Genomic DNA, 18,934 nt, shown 5'->3' with positions numbered 1-18,934 from the left:
TGTAAAGCCTGGCTGGCTGTAAAGCCATGTCTAAATTTATTTGGACTGAGGCTTGCAATTTGTTATCAAGAGCAATATACTCTGGTGTTAAATGCTAAAGCTTGGCTGGCCATTGGCCATGTCTAGTGTTTTGGACTGGAGCTTTCATTGAAAGCTTGGCTGGCTAGTGAGCCATGTCTAATTCCTGGACTGAAGCTTTGGACTAACATGGCAAGATTCCTGGAATTCATATTAAAAATTTTGGAATCCTTATTTTTCTTTTTCAAATTAATTTTCGAAAAATCCAAAAAAATTAGAAAATAAAAAAAAAATCAAAAACATTTTTTTGTGTTTCTTGTTTGAGTCATGAGTCATGTCATAAGTTTGGTGTCATTTGCATGTGCATCTTGCATTTTTCGAAAATTTCATGCATTCATAGTGTTCTTCATGATCTTCAAGTTGTTCTTGGTAAGTCTTCTTGTTTGATCTTGATGTTTTCATGTTTTGTGTCTTTTCTTGTTTTACATGTGTATTTTTCGTTTCTTAGAGTCTAAACATGAAAGATTTCTAAGTTTGGTGTCTTACATGATTTCTTTGCATAAAAAATTTTTCAAAAATATGTTCTTGATGTTCATCTTGACATTCAAAGTGTTCTTGGTGTTCATCTTGACATTCATATCATTCATGCATGCATTCATTGTTTTGATTCAAAATTTTCATGCATTGAGTCTTTTTGTTGTTTTTCTCTCTCATCATAAAAATTCAAAAATCAAAAAAATATCTTTCCCTTTTTCTCTCATCAAATTCGAAAATTTGGATTGACTTTTTCAAAAATTTTTAAAATCAAATTGTTTCTTATGAGTCAAATCAAATTTTCAATTTGAACATCTTATCTTTTTCAAAAATCAAATCTTTTTCATTTTTCTTAGTTATTTTCGAAAATTCTAAAAATATTTGTCAAAAATCTTTTTTCTTATTTTTATACCAAATTTTCGAAAATAACAATAACAATTAATGTTTTGATTCAAAAATTTCAAGTTTGTTACTTGCTTGTTAAGAAAGATTCAAACTTTAAGTTCTAGAATCATATCTTGTGATTTCTTATGAATCAAGTCATTAATTGAGATTTTAAAAATCAAATCTTTTTCAAAACTAATTTCTAAAATATCTTCTTATCTTACCTTTTTCAAAAAGTTGGTTTCAAAATATCTTTTCTAACCTCCTAACTTCTTATCTTTTCAAAAATTTGTTTCAACTAACTAACTAACTCTTTGTTTGTTTCTTAACTTTTTCAAAACTACCTAACTAACTCTCTCTCTCTAATTTTCGAAAATATCTTCCCTCTTTTTCAAAATTTTTTTTAATTAACTAATTATTCTTATTTTTATTTTTTGATTTTAAAAATTTTCGAAAAATACTAACATTTTTCAAAAACCATTTTCGAAAATCACTAACTCTTTTTCAAAAATATTTTTCGAAAATTCTCCCTCTCTCATCTCATTCTATTTATTTATTCATCTACTAACATCTCATCTCACATCTCTACCCTCCTCACAGTTGTGTTTCTTCCATTCCATTACATTCTTTATCTCCCTCTTTTCTTCCACTCACAAAGGGATCCCTATACTGTGGTATAAAGGATCTCTATTATTATTATTTTTTCTGTGCCCTCTTCTTTGTCATATGAGCAGGAGCAAGGACAAGAATATTCTTATTGAAGCAGATCCGGAACCTGAAAGGACTCTGAAGAGAAAATTAAGAGAAGCTAAATTACAACAATCCAGAAATAACCTTTCAGAAATTTTTGAACAGGAAGAGGAGATGGTAGCCGAAAATAATAATAATATAAGGAAGATGCTTGGTGACTTCACTGCACCTAATTCCAATTTACATGGAAGAAGCATCTCCATTCCTGCCATTGGAGCAAACAACTTTGAGCTGAAACCTCAATTAGTTTCTCTGATGCAGCAGAACTGCAAGTTTCATGGACTTCCATCTGAAGATCCTTTTCAGTTCTTAACTGAATTCTTGCAGATATGTGATACTGTTAAGACTAATGGAGTAGATCCTAAAGTCTACAGGCTCATGCTTTTCCCTTTTGTTGTAAGAGACAGAGCTAGATTATGGTTGGATTCTCAACCCAAAGACAGCCTGAACTCTTGGGATAAGCTGGCCACGGCTTTCTTAGCCAAGTACTTTCCTCCTCAAAAGCTGAGCAAGCTTAGAGCTGATGTTCAAACCTTCAGACAGAAAGAAGGTGAATCCCTCTATGAAGCTTGGAAAAGATACAAATAGCTGACCAAAAAGTGTCCTTCTGACATGCTTTCAGAATGGACCATCCTGGATATATTCTATGATGGTTTATCTGAGCTATCAAAGATGTCACTGGACACTTCTGTAGGTGGATCCATTCACCTAAAGAAAACGCCTGCAGAAGCTCAAGAACTCATTGACATGGTTGCTAATAACCAGTTCATGTACACTTCTGAAAGGAATCCTGTGAGTAATGGGACGCCTATGAAGAAGGGAGTTCTTGAGATTGATACTCTGAATGTCATATTGGCTCAGAACAAAATATTGACTCAGCAAGTCAATATGATTTCTCAGAGTCTGAATGGAATGCAAGCTGCATCCAACAGTACTCAAGAGGCCTCTTATGAAGAAGAAGCTTATGATCCTGAGAACCCTGCAATAGCAGAGGTGAATTATTTAGGTGAACCTTATGGAAACACCTATAACTCATCATGGAGAAATCATCCAAATTTCTCATGGAAGGATCAAAAGCCTCAACAAGGCTTTAATAATGTTGGAAGAAACAGGTTTAACAATAATAAACCTTTTCCATCATCCACTCAGCAACAGATAGAGAACTCTGAACAAAATGCTTTTAATTTAGCAAATCTAGTCTCTGATCTATCTAAGGCTACTGTAAGTTTCATGAATGAAACAAGGTCTTCCATTAGAAATCTGGAAGCACAAGTGGGCCAGCTGAGTAAAAGGATCACTGAAATCCCTCCTAGTACTCTCCCAAGCAATACAGAAGAGAATCCAAAAGGAGAGTGCAAGGCCATTGACATAAGCACCATGGCCGAACCCAAAGAAGGAGAGGAGGATGTGAATCCCAAGGAGGAAGACCTCCTGGGACGTCCAGTGATCAATAAGGAGCTTCCCTCTGAGGAACCAAAGGACTCTGAGGCTCATTTAGAGACCATAGAGATTCCATTGAACCTCCTTATGCCCTTCATGAGCTCTGATGAGTATTCCTCTTCTAAAGAGAATGAGGATGTTACTGAAGAGCAAACTGCCAAGTTTCTTGGTGCAATCATGAAGCTAAATACCAAATTATTTGGCATTGATACTTGGGAATTTGAACCTCCCTTGTTCATCAATGAACTAAGTGATCTGGATCAACTAACATTGCCTCAGAAGAGACAGGATACTGGAAAGTTCATAATACCCTGTACCATAGGCACCATGATCTTTAAGGCTCTGTGTGACCTTGGTTCAGGAATAAACCTCATGCCCCTCTCTGTAATAGAGAAACTGGGAATCTATGGGGTGCAAGCTGCTAAAATCTCATTAGAGATGGCAGACAGTTCAAGAAAACAGGCTTATGGACAAGTAGATGACGTGTTAGTAAAGGTTGAAGGCCTTTACATCCCTGCTGATTTCATAGTCCTGGATACTGGAAAGGAAGAGGATGAATCCATCATCCTAGGAAGACCTTTCCTGGCCACAGCAAGAGCTGTGATTGATGTTGACAGAGGTGAACTAGTCCTTCAATGGAATGAGGACTCCCTTGTGTTTAAAACTCAAGGATCTCCCTCTGCAACCATGGAGAGGAAGCATGAAAAGCTTCTCTCAAAGCAGAGTCAATCCAAGCCCCCACAGTCAAACTCTAAGTTTGGTGTTGGGAGGCCACAACCAAACTCTAAGTTTGGTGTTGAACTCCCATATCCAAACTCTAAGTTTGGTGTTGGAGGGTCTCAACAATGCTTTGAACATCTGTGAGGCTCTATGAGAGCCCACTGTCAAGCTATTGACATTAAAGAAGCGCTTGTTGGGAGGCAACCCAATTTTTATTTATCTAACTATATTTTTCTTAGTTATATGTCTTTATAGGTTCATGATCATGTGGAGTCACAAAATAAACAAAAAAAAATCAAAAACGGAATCAAAAACAGCAGAAGAAAAATCACACCCTGGATGGGCAGCATCCTGGCGCTGAACGCCCAGAACAAGCATGGTTCTGGCGTTCAACGCCAGGAATGGCAGCAAAGGGGCGTTGAACGCCCAAAATGGGCACCAACCTGGCGCTGAACGCCCAGAGTTGTGTGCAAGGGCATTTTACATGCCTAAATTGGTGCAGGGATGTAAATGCCTTGACACCTCAGGATCTGTGGACCCCACAGGATCATCTCAGGATCTGTGGACCCCACAGGATCCCCACCTACCTCATCATCTCTCTTTCCATTCATGATCATCCCTTCTGTTTTCCATTTACCACTCACATCCATACACCCACTACCTTCAAAATTCAACATCTCTCTCCCACCCAATCCCACCCATATGGCCGAATACACACTCCCATCCATCTCCTCCATATCTTCTTATTCTTCTATTCTTTCTTCTTTTGCTCGAGGGCGAGCAACATTCTAAGTTTGGTGTGGTAAAATCATAAGCTTTTTTGTTTTTTCCATAACCATTGATGGCACCTAAGGCCAGAGAAACCTCTAGAAAAAGGAAAGGAAAGACAAAAAGCTTCCATCAAGGGTCTATAGCTCAGTGGTAGAACATTTGACTGCAAATCAAGAGATCCCTGAGATACCTCAGGGGAGACATTTTCTTCCACACAATTATTGGAAGCAACTAATGGTGGAACATCAAGAGTACTCAAAGTGGATTTTCTGGAGCTACAAAACTCGAAATGGTGCACTTCCAATTGCTTTCGAAATTAGACATCCAAGGCTTTCCAGCAATATATAATAGTCCATACTTTGGCCAAGAATAGACGATGTAAACGGGCATTCAACGCCAGCTTTCTGCCCAAATCTGGCGTCCAGCGCCAGAAAAGGAGCCAAAACCAGAGTTGAACGCCCAAACTGGCACAAAAGCTGGCGTTCAACTCCAAGAAGAACCTCTACACGTGCAACACTCAAGCTCAGCCCAAGCACACACCAAGTGGGCCCGGAAGTGGATTTATGCATCAATTACTTACTCATGTAAACCCCAGTAGCTAGTTTATTATAAATAGGACCTTTTACTATTGTATTAGACGTCTTTTTGACCATCTTTGGATCCTGGATTGTATTTTGATCCTGTGATCACGTTTTGGGGGCTGGCCATCTCGGCCATGCCTGGACCTTTCACTTATGTATTTTTAACGGTAGAGTTTCTACACTCCATAGATTAAGGTGTGGAGCTCTGCTGTTCCTCAAAGATTAATGCAAAGTACTACTGTTTTCTATTCAATTCATCTTATTTCGCTTCTAAGATATCCATTCGCACCCAAGAACGTGATGAAGGTGATGATTATGTGTGACGCTCATCACCATTCTCCCCCATGAACACATGCCTGACAAACACTTCCGTTCTACACGAAATAAGCTAGAATGAATATCTCTTAGATCTCTTAATCAGAATCTTCGTGGCGTAAGCTAGAATGATGGCGGCATTCAAGAGAATCCGGAAAGTCTAAACCTTGTCTGTGGTATTCCGAGTAGGATTCAATGATTGAATGACTGTGACGAGCTTCAAACTCGCGAGTGCTGGGCGTTAGTGACAGACGCAAAAGGAGGGTGAATCCTATTCCAGCATGATCGAGAACCGACAGATGATTAGCCGTGCTGTGACAGAGCATGTGAGCATATTTTTCACTGAGAGGAGGGGATGTAGCCACTGACAATGGTGATGCCCTTGCATAAAGCCAGCCATGGAAAGGAGTAAGACTGATTGGATGAAGATAGCAGGAAAGCAGAGGTTCAGAGGAACGAAAGCATCTCTATTCGCTTATCTGAAATTCTCACCAATGAATTACATAAGTATTTCTATCCCTATTTTATTAATTAATTTCGAAAACCTCATTATCAATTTATATCTGCCTAACTGAGATTTGCAAGGTGACCATAGCTTGCTTCATACCAACAATCTCCGTGGGATTCGACCCTTACTCACGTAAGGTATTACTTGGACGACCCAGTGCACTTGCTGGTTAGTTGTATCGAAGTTGTGAACCATGGTATCGGCACCATGTTCTTGGCGCCATTGCCAGGGAAAGAAAGAGCCATGAATTTTACATAATCAAAGTGTAATCACGATTGCGCGTACCAAGTTGCTCACGTTGCCAGGGATTGTTTGAGCCTGGACATCACAATTTCGTGCACCAAGTTTGGGTGTCACCTGCAAAGACACTCTGACGCTCTAGTCAGTCAAGTGTGCAGGTGAAGGATTTGAGAATGGTATGTGACGTACCTTGGGGGAGGAGTAGGACCTTCCCCATATATACCGTGTCAGAAGCGGGTCCCACAAGGGTAGAACCCACCTTCCTCGAAGCTTCCTTATACAGCTGTAGAGATCTGTCCAGGACGCGTGTTCGGGTCGGTATTTGAGTGCCTCGCACCCGACCATTCGGGTCGGGTGGTTCGTGGGTCGGGTCAGCCCATGTTATATGTGGGCCAGGCTATAACAGTGCCCCCAACGCGCCAGCAATGATCGTGAAGGTTGTTGGTGGCGTGTTATCTCTTCTTTCATACGTTGTCGCCAGGTCGGCCGCCCGTGGAGAGGACATGCCTCTTGCGCGTGTGTCTGTTCGTTGTTGGGATAACCATTCGTCGCCTCGTTCCTCGCGCAAAGCATTAAATGCTCATAATGGGTTATTTCAAAACTCCGCGCGCAAAGACAATTTTGCCCCTAGGCCTTTCACGCTTCTTGAGTCGGGCAGTTTTAAATAGTTTTGCCTTTTGTTTTCGTCTCATTTCTTCACTCCATCCATCTCCATCTTCTTCTCTCTCAAGTTTCCCAGAGCATCATTTCTGCGTCCCTGTGCATTTGCTCCTTTTCCCTCTCTTTCAAATTTTTGCAGCTAATCCAGGAAAACATTCATCTCCTCTCTTTCTGCTTCATGTTCATTTTACCTCCATCATTAGTTCTTCTGCATGCATGCTGCTTGTTTGATTTGTATGCTAGATGACCTTTGCGTTAAGTAGGTGCGTTAGGGGGGTTACCATTCCAGGGTATTAGCTTTTTAGGCTTTCACTTGGATTCTGCTTTAGCCGTGCTTAATTTTAGTTACTGAATAGGCTAAATGTAGTTTCTAGGCTTTTTCCGAGCTCCCGACCTCGTAGACTAACCGAGTGGTCCCCTACTGTAGGTGTGCCTCGCATCGTCTCACGAGCTTCCACCTCCGCCGCGGATTACGACCCATACGCTTGGGTGACTTCTGACGTGAAAGAATCCCCGAACTAGATGGGCGAGGAGGAGCTTATCGAGTTCCGCCAAGCCAAGTACTTGTGCGGCGGAACTGACGAGGAGGCCAATTATGACGTTTTCGTTCTTGCCCTTGGCAAGCGGCTATACGAGCTCAACTTCCACTTCCCCCGGGTTCCCGATTGGATTTGATTTTATAAGTCCATGTTCACCCAAGTGGGGGTCCGTATTCCTTTTTCTGCCTTTCAAATGGCGCTCCTTAACCGGATCTCCATGGCGCCGTCGCAGCTGCATCCGAACAGTTGGGCTTCCATCCGCTGTTTCGAGATGGTGTGTGAATACCTAGAGCTGCCGGTGTCCGTCGACGTTTTTCTTTATTTTTTCAACCTCACGAATCCTTTCAAGGAAGGGAAAGCGAGGAAGGGGTTCATGTCCTTCCGATCTGCCCAGGGTCGAAGGATTTTTGGCTTGTTTGGAGACTCTTACCATGGGTATAAGGATAAATATTTTAAGGTGCACCCAGTCAAAGGTCGCCATCCCTTCTGGTTGTCGTTAGAAGGGGAACACCTCATCCCGACGTATTGGAGTTTCGGGGCGGGGTCCAACACCTTTATTAAGGTGACTTACAAGGGGATGTCCGTTGTGGACAGAAAGATTGCCGACGTGTTGTTGGCCGTCTTTGGGAGAAATCATGTGAATCCCCACCTCCTTATGGGTGACCGGGAGGTTGCCAGAAATTATATTTGTGAGTAACTCTGACTTGTGTTTCTTGCATTGTTGCTTTGATTGGTTATGCCGATTTCACGACTAACTTGTTTATTTATTTGTTGCAGTGGAGATGTCTGCCAAGGTGACAGGCCTTGAGAATTTGTTCAAGACTTTTTTGGAGGAAAGCGATGGAGAGAAGGCTGACGGGAAGCCGGAGACTCGTCCCGAGAATAAGGAGGATCAGCCGGTGCCCTCTCCCCGTGATGCCGAGATGTCAGATAAACATTCTGACGGGGCGTGTGTCTCTCCCATTCATGAGGAGGCGGCCGGTACTGGGCATTCGACCTCTGCTCAACAAGTCGATGATGATGATGACTTGAAGGTTATCCCCACCCCCAAGAGGCAGAGGTCATTTTCCAGCCCTGAAGGAGCCCTCACCGTGATGGAGAAGAACTTTGACGCCGGGACCTTCATAGATGCCCAGTTGCTTCCTAGCATGGAGGAGCACTTCCATGGCTCTGACCTCGCGGGGCAAGCAAGGTGGATGTACCGTACCCTCCTCCGTGCTGCTGCTATAGTTCGGAAGGCCGAGTTCAAGTTGTCGGGGATGCAGTCGCTGCGTAGGAAGCTTGAATCTGCTGCTACAGCCAATAATCAATTCAAAACTCAAGTTGAAACGCTTCGGGAGCAGCTATCCAAGGCGGAGGAGAAGCTTAAGGCTGCCGAGGAGAAGGCCGCGTCTGTTGAGGAAAAATTGAAGACCTCTGATGCTACCGTATCCCGTCTAACCGAGCGGGAGATGACTTCGGAAAGTCAGCTCAATGCCGCGCAAGGTCGGGTGGTCGCTTTGGAGAAAGAACGCGATGTGGCCGTCTCGTCGGCTGAGACCGCTCAAGCTGAGGTTGAAGAGCTTAAGAAGAAGCATAAAGAGACCGTGAAGCAGGGAAAGAGCGCGATCCTGATGACTGAGGAAGCTCTTAAGGCCCAGGTGAAGATCGTGGCTCCCGACTTCGACACGTCGGCAATTGGCGTCTTTAAAATAATCAGGGATGGCAAGATTATTGACATGCCCAAGAAATGATCTCATGTTCCTTTGTATTTTGTTTGTAGAACTTGTGGGACTAGCTTTTTAATACTTTAGTGGTCGCTTGGTCGACTTGTGATTATCATCTTTTCTTGCCTATTGGTAGAACGTTTTTGTTTTGTTTTGTTACCATTTTGCTGGTATGGACTTGTCGCTCGCGTTCGTTTACCGTTGTGCTGGTATTTCGACGAAGCCAAGTCGTGGCTTTACTATTGCTGTAGCCGTTTGTTATGGCTTTAGCTTAGTTGGCTCCTAGGGTGATCAGTCCCGGGGCACCGTATCGTGGTCCCGTTTAATTTTGACAAGGAAATTGTTGTCGTGGGATGTGTAAATGGAAAAGAGCAAGTGGGGAGGTAATTTTGACAAGTAAACATTAATCAATAATTAAACAAGTCTATTGCCTTGCCGTAATAAGTATTTAACAAAAGTAAATCGCTGAGCTCGTCAGATCGCCTAATCGGCGTGTTTGAGCTAGGAATAAAATCTTCTCAAGTTACCTGCGTTCCAAGTTCTCGGGACTTCCTTGCCATTGAGCTTCTCTAATTTGTAGGCGCCCTTGCCAATAACCTCTTTGACTCTGTAGGGGCCTTCCCAGTTTGCCGCCAGTTTACCTTCCCCTTGGGTCGGTAACCCGATATCGTTGCGTCGCAGGACGAGGTCATTTTGCTCAAATTCTCTCTTGAGCACTTTGGTGTTGTAGCGTAGGGCCATTCTTTGCTTTAGTGCTATTTCTGACAAATGGGTCATCTCCCTAGCCTCATCTGCTAGGTCCTTTTCCACCGCTTTCTCTACTCCCTTCAGGAGTAATCGTGGGCTCGGCTCGCCAATCTCTACAGGTATCATTGCGTCCACCCCGTATGTCAGGCGGAAAGGGGTTTCTCATGTGGACGACTGCTTGGTTGTTCGGTAAGACCAGAGAACCGAGGCGAGTTCGTCAGCCCATGCACCTTTTTTGTTATCCAGCCATTTCTTGAGGCCCAGCAAGACAACCTTGTTTGCGGCTTCAACTTGACCGTTCGTCTAGGGATGCTCTACAGAGGAGAATTTTTGCTTTATGCCCAAGCCGGTGAGGAACTCCATGAACTTTTTGTCAGCAAACTGTGTCCCGTTATCAGAGACAATGACTTCCAGGATGCCGAATCGAGTTATCACTTGCCTCCACATAAACTTTCGACAATTGGCTGAGGATATACTGGCCAGTGGTTCAGCCTTTATCCACTTGGTGTAGTAGTCAATAGCAACTATGAGGTATTTGACTTATCCCGGGCCGACTGGGAAAGGTCCCAGTAGGTCGACTCCCCACTGTGCGAAAGGTCGGGAGGACGTCAATAGGCTTAGCTCGGTTGCCGGCGCTTTGTGGAAGTTGGCATTCTCTTGGCACTTGACGCATTTCCTTACGAATTCTTTAGAGTCCATCATTATCGATGGCCAGTAATATCAAGCTCGGATGAGCTTTCTTGCTAGGGCTTTGCCTCCGATGTGGTGACCACAGCACCCCTCATGGACCTCTCTGAGTACGTAGTCCATTTGGTCGGGATGCAAGCACTTCAGTAAGGGCTGACTGAGTCCCTTTTTAAACAGTTTACCTTGTATGATTGCATATTTGGCTACCTCCATTCTCAACGCTTTGGCTGCCTTCTCGTCATCGGGGAGTTTGCCGTTTTCTAGGAAATAAGTGATGGGGTCCATCCAGGAGGGGCCTATCTTTGTCAGGTAGAGGGCAACTGTTGGTTCTTTTATCATGCCTTGAATGAGGGATCGATTGCCGACTCCCGGTTTCGTGCTTGCTAGTTTGGATAGGAGGTCTACCCGTGTGTTCCTTTCCCTCGGAACGTGTTGGACCGTGACCTCCTCGAATTGTTTGCTCAGCTCTTTGACCTTCTCCAAGTACTTCTGTAATAGCGAGTCTCTGGCTTGGTAGCTTCCATTTACTTGCGAGGTGACGACCTGTGAGTCACTGCACACTTCCAGCCTCGTAGCTCCGCCTTCTCGAGCTAAGATCAAGCCACCCAGGAGGGCTTCGTACTCCGCTTGGTTATTTGATACGGGAAACTCGAACTTGATTGATTGTTCGTATATGACCCCGGCAGGGCTTTCCAAGATGATCCCGGCACCTTCGGACATTTGGTTGGAGGCCCCGTCCACATGGAGCCTCCACCGTATGCCCGCCTCCTCGGTCGAGTCCCCCGTTACCTCTACCAAGAAGTCTGCCATTGCTTGTGCCTTAATCGCATGTCGGGGTTCATATCGCAAATCATACTGAGATAGCTCGATGGCCCAAGTCATCATTCTTCCCGCTAAGTCGGGTTTTTGGAGCACTTGGCGGATTCCCTGGTCCGTTCTCACGACCACTTGGTGACCCTGGAAGTATTGCCATAGTCTTCGAGAGGAGGTTAGCAGTGCCAGGGCCAGCTTCTCTAATTTGCTGTATCTCAGTTCTACTCCTTGCAGTGCTCTACTCACGAAGTAAATTGGTTGTTGAACCTTCCCTTCTTCCCGTACCAAAACTGCCGCTAGCGCTTCCTCTGTTATGGCCAGGTACAGGTAGAACGGTTCTCCGAGTTTGGGCTTCCCGAGCATGGGTGGTGTTGCGAGGATCTCTTTGAAATGCTTAAATGCTTCCTCATACGCCGGAGTCCATTCAAACACTATCCCTTTTTTCATGAGGTTGAAAAATGGCAGCGCCCTAGCAGCCGACGCTCCAAGGAAACGGGATAAGGCGGTGAGTCTACCTGATAGCCTCTAAACATCCTTGAGACAACCTGGACTCTTCATTTGGAGTATTGCTTGGAACTTTTTCGGGTTGGCTTCGACCCCCCTTTGGGTTATCATAAACCCTAGGAACTTTCCTGCTTCCATGGCAAAGGCACATTTGAATGGGTTGAGCCTCATGCCGTGTTGTCGAAGGGAGGTGAACATGTTTCCCAGGTCGCTTATGAGGTCCTCAGGACGGGTGGTCTTTGCAAGGATATCATCTACATACACCTCCACCGTTTTGCCTATGAGGTCACTAAATATCTTGTTCATTAGCCTTTGGTACATTGCCCCAGCGTTCTTCAGGCCGAACGGAATTACCTAGTAGTAATATATCCCTCCCAGCGTTATGAATGCCGTTTTCTCTTCGTCAGGTCGGTGCATCGGTATCTGATTATAGCCTGAATAAGCGTCCATAAAGCTCAGGTACCGATATTCCGCCGCTGCGTCGACGAGTGCATCAATGTTGGGTAGGGGGTAGCAGTCATTGGGGCATGCTTTGTTGAGATCAGAGTAATTCACACTTATCCTCCATTTCCCATTGTTCTTTTTCACTAGAACTACATTCGATAGCCATGTCGAGTAGTCGAGTTCTCGAATAAATCCTGCTTCGATTAGGCTAGTCGTCTGCCTGGCCACCTATTCCGCTCGCTCTTGCGACATTTTCCTTCTCCTTTGAGCTACCGGTCTGGCCTCCGCCATCACGGCCAAGTGATGTGACATGAGTTGGGGGTCTATCCCCGGCATATCGGCTGGCGTCCATGCAAATAGGTCACTGTTAGCCCTGATCATTTCCATTAGAGGTCCCTTTAGGTCGTGTGGGAGGTTTCTGTTCACGTAGGTGAACTTCTCCTCGGTGTCCCCGACTCTGAACCTCTATAAGTTCCCTTCCAGCTCGGGTCTCGGCTTGTCGCTGACTTTGGCGTCCAAGTCGGCAAGGAACACCCTGATGCCTCTTTAGATTTCTTCCTTAAGGAGAGGTTGGCATTATCGCAAGCGACTGCCGTTTCCAAGTCTTCTTTTATGGATCCCACGGATCCGTCATCAGCTATGAACTTCATTATCAACATCTTTGTGCTGATCACTGCTCCGAGGTCGTTGATAGTCTTCCTCCCTAGGATGACGTTGTAGGCCGCGGAGTCTCGTAGAACCACGAACTCGGCCATTACCGACCTTCTCCCCTGTCCTGACCTTACAGATATTGGTAGGGAGATTATCCCATCTGGCTTGATGAAGTGGTCGCCCAAACCTACCACACCGTGCTGGTGCGTCTTTAAATTGGCATCCCGTAGGCCCAAGATGTCGAACACGTTGCGAAACATGATATTCAAGTCATCCCCGGTGTCCACGAGGATCCGTTTGAAGAGGCCGGTTCCCACTCTGGCTGTGATGACCATGGGATGGTTTTCCGTGGCCTCATCGAACCATTGGTCCTCTGGACCGGAATGAGATGGGTGGGAGCCTCTTGGAGCTTCGCACAGAAGATGAGAAAACCGCCAGGACCTTGGCATCTTTCTTGTTTGCCAACCTTGACCTTGGGGTGCGTCTCTTGCCGTTACCACGTTCACTATGGTAAGGCCGTGTTCGTTGTCCTCGGGCTCGTGACGTCGCTTCACCGCGCGGGTCTTGTCCTCTCCCTCGTGGTCGCGATCTCGCCTCCTTGGCTTCCTGATGAGGTGGGAGAATTCGGCCAGTTTTCCGTCCCAGATCACTTGTTCCAGCGCGTCCTCCAGGTCGAAGCAATCCTGTGTCTTGTGCCCATAGCCTTTGTGATAATCACAATAGAGGCTCTTGTTTCCCCCGGTCCGGTCCTTCAGAGGTTGGGGCTTCGACAAAATTCCCTTCTCTACTATCTGTTGATAAACTTCTATGATGGGGACGGTGAGGGAGGTGTAATTGGTGAACTTCCCGACTCGAGAAAACGGCTTGGGTGTCTTGCTCGGACCGCCGTCTCTGGTGTGTTCCTTCTGTCTTTCTCTGCTTCCGTGCTGCCGGGTTTGATTGTAGGGGGCTGCCATTTGTTGGCAGCCACGACCTGGCTGACTTCTTCATCGTTAATGTATTCCCTGGCTACACTTTGGATCTCCTGCATTGTCCACACTGGCTTCGTGGTGAGGTGCTTTCTGAAGTCCTTGTTTAGAAGTCCATTCGTCAGGCACAGGCTAGCAACCGAATCAGTCAGCTCGTCGATCTTCAAGCACTCGTCGTTGAACCGGTCTAGATATTTCTTGGTCGGTTCGCCGGACCTCTGCGTCACCCCGAGCAGATTGATCGGGTGCTTTGCCTTTGCGATTCTGATAGTAAATTGGGCTATGAAGGCGTGGCTAATATCCGAAAACCTGGCCACCGAGCCCTACGGGAGGCTGTTAAACCACCGTATTGCAGGTCCCACGAGAGTGACCGGAAAAGCGCGACACCTTATCTCGTCTCCCACTCCCTCCAGGTTCATCCTGGCCTCGAAGGCCGTAAGGTGCTCTTGCGGGTCTTGGGTTCCGTCGTACCTCATGTCCGTCGGCTTGTCAAAGTGCTTTGGTAGCCGGACTTCAAGGATGGAACGATGAAATGGGGTTGCGCCCATTATCACTGGTCCCCGCATTCTCCTTGTTCTTCCCTCGCCGTCTTCCCGTCGATCGTCTTCTCGGTCTTGATCTGTGGTGCGTCTCCTTTCGCGCCTGGTGTAAATGATGAGGTCGCAGCGTCTTCTTGGGCGTCCTTCCTCCCTGGCGCTCTCGGGCTCAGATCATGTGCTAGCTGTTCGCCGGGAGTGGCTTCTCAGAGGGGAACGTGAGTAGCTTGATTCGGGAGTTGGTTGGCGATGTTCCCGATCTGTCAGCCGGCGCTCCAGGTCCTGCATCCTGTGGCGCAGTTCCTGCATTATTCTGGCACTGTTGTCGCCAGTTCCCCCGAAGGGGCGCCTTTCTTGAGATCGTGAGGTTCGTTGTGGAGGGCACCTCGTGTGCTCCCAGGAGGAAGCCACGGAGGCTTCCCCTCTGTGCTCGGCCTCGCGGCCTGTTCCTCCTGGGCCCAATACAACGTCCATTCAGGCGTCCCACAGACGGCGCCAAATGTACGGTAGGTCGGGTACCGGACGGTTCGGGTTGGTACTTCAGTTGATGAGGGGGAATCGCCTGGTTCCGGGTCGCTGGGTTGAAGGGGGGTACAGCCAACGTCCCGAGCTCTTCGTGTGGAGAGGGGGGTGTCACCTGCAAAGACACTCCGACGCTCTAGTCAGTCAAGTGTGCAGGCGAAGGATGTGAGAATGGTATGTGACGTACCTTGGGGAGGGGTAGGACCCTTCCCATATATGCCGTGTCAGAAGCGGGTCCCACAAGGACAGAACCCACTTTCCTCGAAGCTTCCTTATACAGCTGTAGAGATCTGTCCAGGATGCGTGTCCGGGTCGGTATTTGAGTGCCTCGCATCCGACCGGTCGGGTCGGGTGGTTCGTGGGTCGGGTCGGTCCATGTTATATGTGGCCCAGGCCGTAACACATGCATAAAGGATAAAGTTGGTAAAATATAAATAAAGATTGAATGTTGATGGCTAAAAGCCCGTTGGTAAAATGCAGAAACTCAAAATTGTTGCTTCTTATAAACGTTGATTTTGAATGCAAAATCACTTCTGCATTTATGAATAAAAAATTTGCCAAACCAAAAATTGAATATTTCTAGAAATCTAAACTTGCTTCTTCTCTTCCAACGTGTTTTCCAAACACACCCTATATCATTTCAACCATAATTTTTTTAATTTCTTCTATTTAAAGACACATCTATATATCTCGTGTATTTGTACAATAAATTTATTATACATACTTTTCAGTTTTCACAGGTAAAATAATAATACACTAGACTCTCAACTTTTAAAATAAATTTTTATAAATATATTTAGTCAGCATTTAATTTAATTGAACATAATAGATATTATATATGCTGTCAATTAATATTTTATATTATCATTAACAAAAATATTAATAGAGCGACCAAATAATAAAAATAATTAATTTATAATTTTTTAAAATATTAATTTAATTAATAAAATCATTTAAAAATAATTTTGCAGAACTGATTATTAACACTAACACATTTAGCCAAACTTAGTACATAGTTAAAGTTTAAATAAAGATAAATTTTTAAAATATAGATTAAAGATTCTCTAAAATTACTCAAGTACTTCTCAAATTCTATATACAATGAGATTTATTTGGTATATTAAATACGTGTACAATTAAATTTATTATGAGATACTATATAAAAAAGAATAATTTATTCTCAAATTTTCAAAAAGTGTCAAAATAATTGTCATAAATAAATAGATGACTAATAAACGTTCGTTTTTATTTTATTTTTTTAGAGAATAGTTTTTTTAATAATCTAAAAGATTATAAATCATCTTGTTCAATTCATTTATTTTGTTCGAAACTACTTTTTAAAAAATTAATATTGTTAAAAATCAACTTAGTGTGAATTTTGAGAAATGCTATTTGTACACCAAAATCAGCCACTAAAATCAGATACCAATATATTTGTGTATAAATATATGTGTGGTTTAATTTATTTTCATAGCGTATTTGTATTTCAGGATGTATTTTATAATGGTAGCTGATTTGTTGGTTGATTTTAGTGTGCACGTAGCATAACCCGTAAATTTTATATCTCTATTATTTATTTACTTTACCTATATTATATATCATTCAACAATTTACTTTTATTAATTGACGGTGTAAAAAAAGTAACACAAACATTTAATTATATATAATTATATCATTAAAAATAACTAATTTTTAATCAAATATATTGACAGAGATATTCGGACAAAAGAAGAGAAAGGTTGACGGAGGAACCAAAATTTCGAAAATAAATTAAAAAACAAAGAACAGAAATACAGTATATTACTTAATTTGTAAAAGACATACTAATTTTATTTAAACGATAACCTTTTTGTATTCACAAGACTGAAACCTAATACATTATTGTTTAAGGAGAAATTAAATGGCCATGTACCTCTCAAACCAACTTGCGTTGGTTAAGCTTTTGAAATAGCTTTTAAATTTTCATATTATTTAAGAAGAACTAGAGGGTTTTAATGCATACTATTATATGTTTGATATAAATTAAAGAGCCATGCAAAGTACTAAAGTAGGTTTGATAGTGGGTTGTCGCCAGTCGCCACCAAAATTAGCTCAGCCATACCAAAGTGAAGTGAGATAGTGAAGTGTGCCCCAAAGTCTCCAAACATTATAAAATCTTATGCTGAAGGAGCTTTCCATATCTATGAAATCTATCTCCGTATCATACTGTTATTTTTCTTTTGGATCTAAATACGTGTGTTTTTCATATTTTAAACACAACTAAAAGGATTCTAGTTTCATATAACCTACCATAATATGTATGTGGTAATTATTATTTAATGTTGATGCATGATGAATTCTTAGAAAATTTTATGGACGATGCAGTTCTACACTTCTACTGCTTTATATGTATGTATGTGCACACAGTTACAACGAGATAGGCAATTAATATTATTCTATCTTAAATAAAATTGTAAGACTCCTTTTTATTTCCGAAAACGCCATTTTTAGATTATTTGTCCAAAAAATAAAGTAATCCTACATAATTTAAAAATTCTTAATCAATTTTTAATTATTTAAGTAATTGATCTAAGTGGTCCTTATAAAATGAAAATAGTGACATATTCATATATTAGAAATTGCTTAAACTAGTAAGAAGAGCCGCTTAAGCCAATTATTTAAATGGTTAGAAATCAATTAGAGATTTTTGAATTATTGAGAGATGTTTTGTCTTTTAGATAAATAGACAAGGAACAAAAAAAAATATTTATTCTTTTTTTATAAGTGTGTATAAATATGAGGTGATATAACTATGCATATTGTATAAATATATTCTTGCACATCCTTAGTTTGTGAGATTTAGGCTGATGAAAAATAGAGTTGAAGAAAAGGGGTTAATAATCTTTAGTTGTTTATAATTTCACGTAAGTTCCAATTGGACTATATAATATAAGGAAATTAAATTTATTGTTGTGTTGTTTTGTTTAAAAGAAGGAAAATATTAGAAGATTAACATTTTTAGTAAAAAAATTATAAAATTTGCTCCACATGGAAAATTACTGAGAATCTAATTACAAAATTTTATGCAATATATAAATTTGATTAGGTTTTTTAAATTGCCCAATTTGAAAAATGCAAAAACAACTTTGAAGGTTAGTAACAAGAGAAGAATAGGATTCTTCTGCAAAATACAGGGAAAAAACCTAAACAATATATCCGAAGAGAGAATAACAAAATCTAAAAGTGATTGAATCCCATCTTCTATAGAATAATCCTAACTGCAAAACACAGAAGTAAAATATAACTGATAAATGAAAAATACTTTAAATTTTAAAACATCATATTATCTTTTTTCAAAACAGCACTTAAAAACAGATTTTTTTTTTAATTAAAAACTCACTCAACCAAAGCCTAAATTTGTTATCCTTTAAAGGGGCATAAATTCAAGTTTGAACAATAATCAATAATTTCGTTTTGGGCAAGTGTATAATCGATATAATTTTGAGCCACGCAAACTATAAATAATTAAATTACCCATTTTAGAATGTTAGAAGTTAGGCACTGATGAGCACTAGTACCTAACATGTACAATTAATCAGGGCTTCAAATAATTATTGGAGGTAATTAACCAATCCTCTATGTACATAAAAATTAAAAAAAAAAATTAGTGGATGGCAGCAAATGTAAGGAACCCCATAAAGATATTTGGTGGATAGCATTAAAAAAATATTTAACAAGAACAAATTTATAAGAGGAAATAACGAATTCTACAGAGATGTCTTGATCATCAGCTGATAATTTTAGATACGATGACCTAATTAGGGTAGTGGGGATGCTGTTTATGAACAGAAATATGGAGATTTAGAGTATATATTTGGGTGTGCTTTTAAGGGACCAATAGTTGGCTGTATGATTCT

The 18,934-nt window shown here is 42.3% G+C and overlaps 2 protein-coding genes across 2 annotated transcripts; both read right to left on the bottom strand.

Annotated features, from left to right (window-relative positions):
• Positions 1–10,633: 10,633 nt before the first annotated feature.
• Positions 10,634–11,860, bottom strand: LOC112721598 (uncharacterized). The gene has a single exon (XM_025772646.1). The coding sequence runs from the start codon at positions 11,858–11,860 to the stop codon at positions 10,634–10,636; it is 1,227 nt and encodes a 408-aa protein (XP_025628431.1).
• A 923-nt stretch (positions 11,861–12,783) lies between these two features.
• On the bottom strand, positions 12,784–13,968 carry LOC140176163 (uncharacterized). Its single transcript, XM_072206053.1, has one exon. It carries the CDS (start codon positions 13,966–13,968, stop codon positions 12,784–12,786), a length of 1,185 nt encoding a protein of 394 aa, XP_072062154.1.
• Between the last annotated feature and the right edge of the window lie 4,966 nt (positions 13,969–18,934).

Source organism: Arachis hypogaea, chromosome 11 (assembly GCF_003086295.3).
Source record: "Arachis hypogaea cultivar Tifrunner chromosome 11, arahy.Tifrunner.gnm2.J5K5, whole genome shotgun sequence".
NCBI classification, from domain to species: domain Eukaryota; kingdom Viridiplantae; phylum Streptophyta; class Magnoliopsida; order Fabales; family Fabaceae; genus Arachis; species Arachis hypogaea.
The sequence above is the reverse complement of the archived record's forward strand: the minus strand, read 5'-3'. Positions and strand labels throughout refer to the sequence as shown.

Coding starts and splice junctions, on each gene's coding strand:
- LOC112721598 (XM_025772646.1), bottom strand. CDS start 11,860: ATGAAAAAAGGGATAGTGTTTGAATGGACTCCGGCGTATGAGGAAGCA.
- LOC140176163 (XM_072206053.1), bottom strand. CDS start 13,968: ATGGCAGCCCCCTACAATCAAACCCGGCAGCACGGAAGCAGAGAAAGA.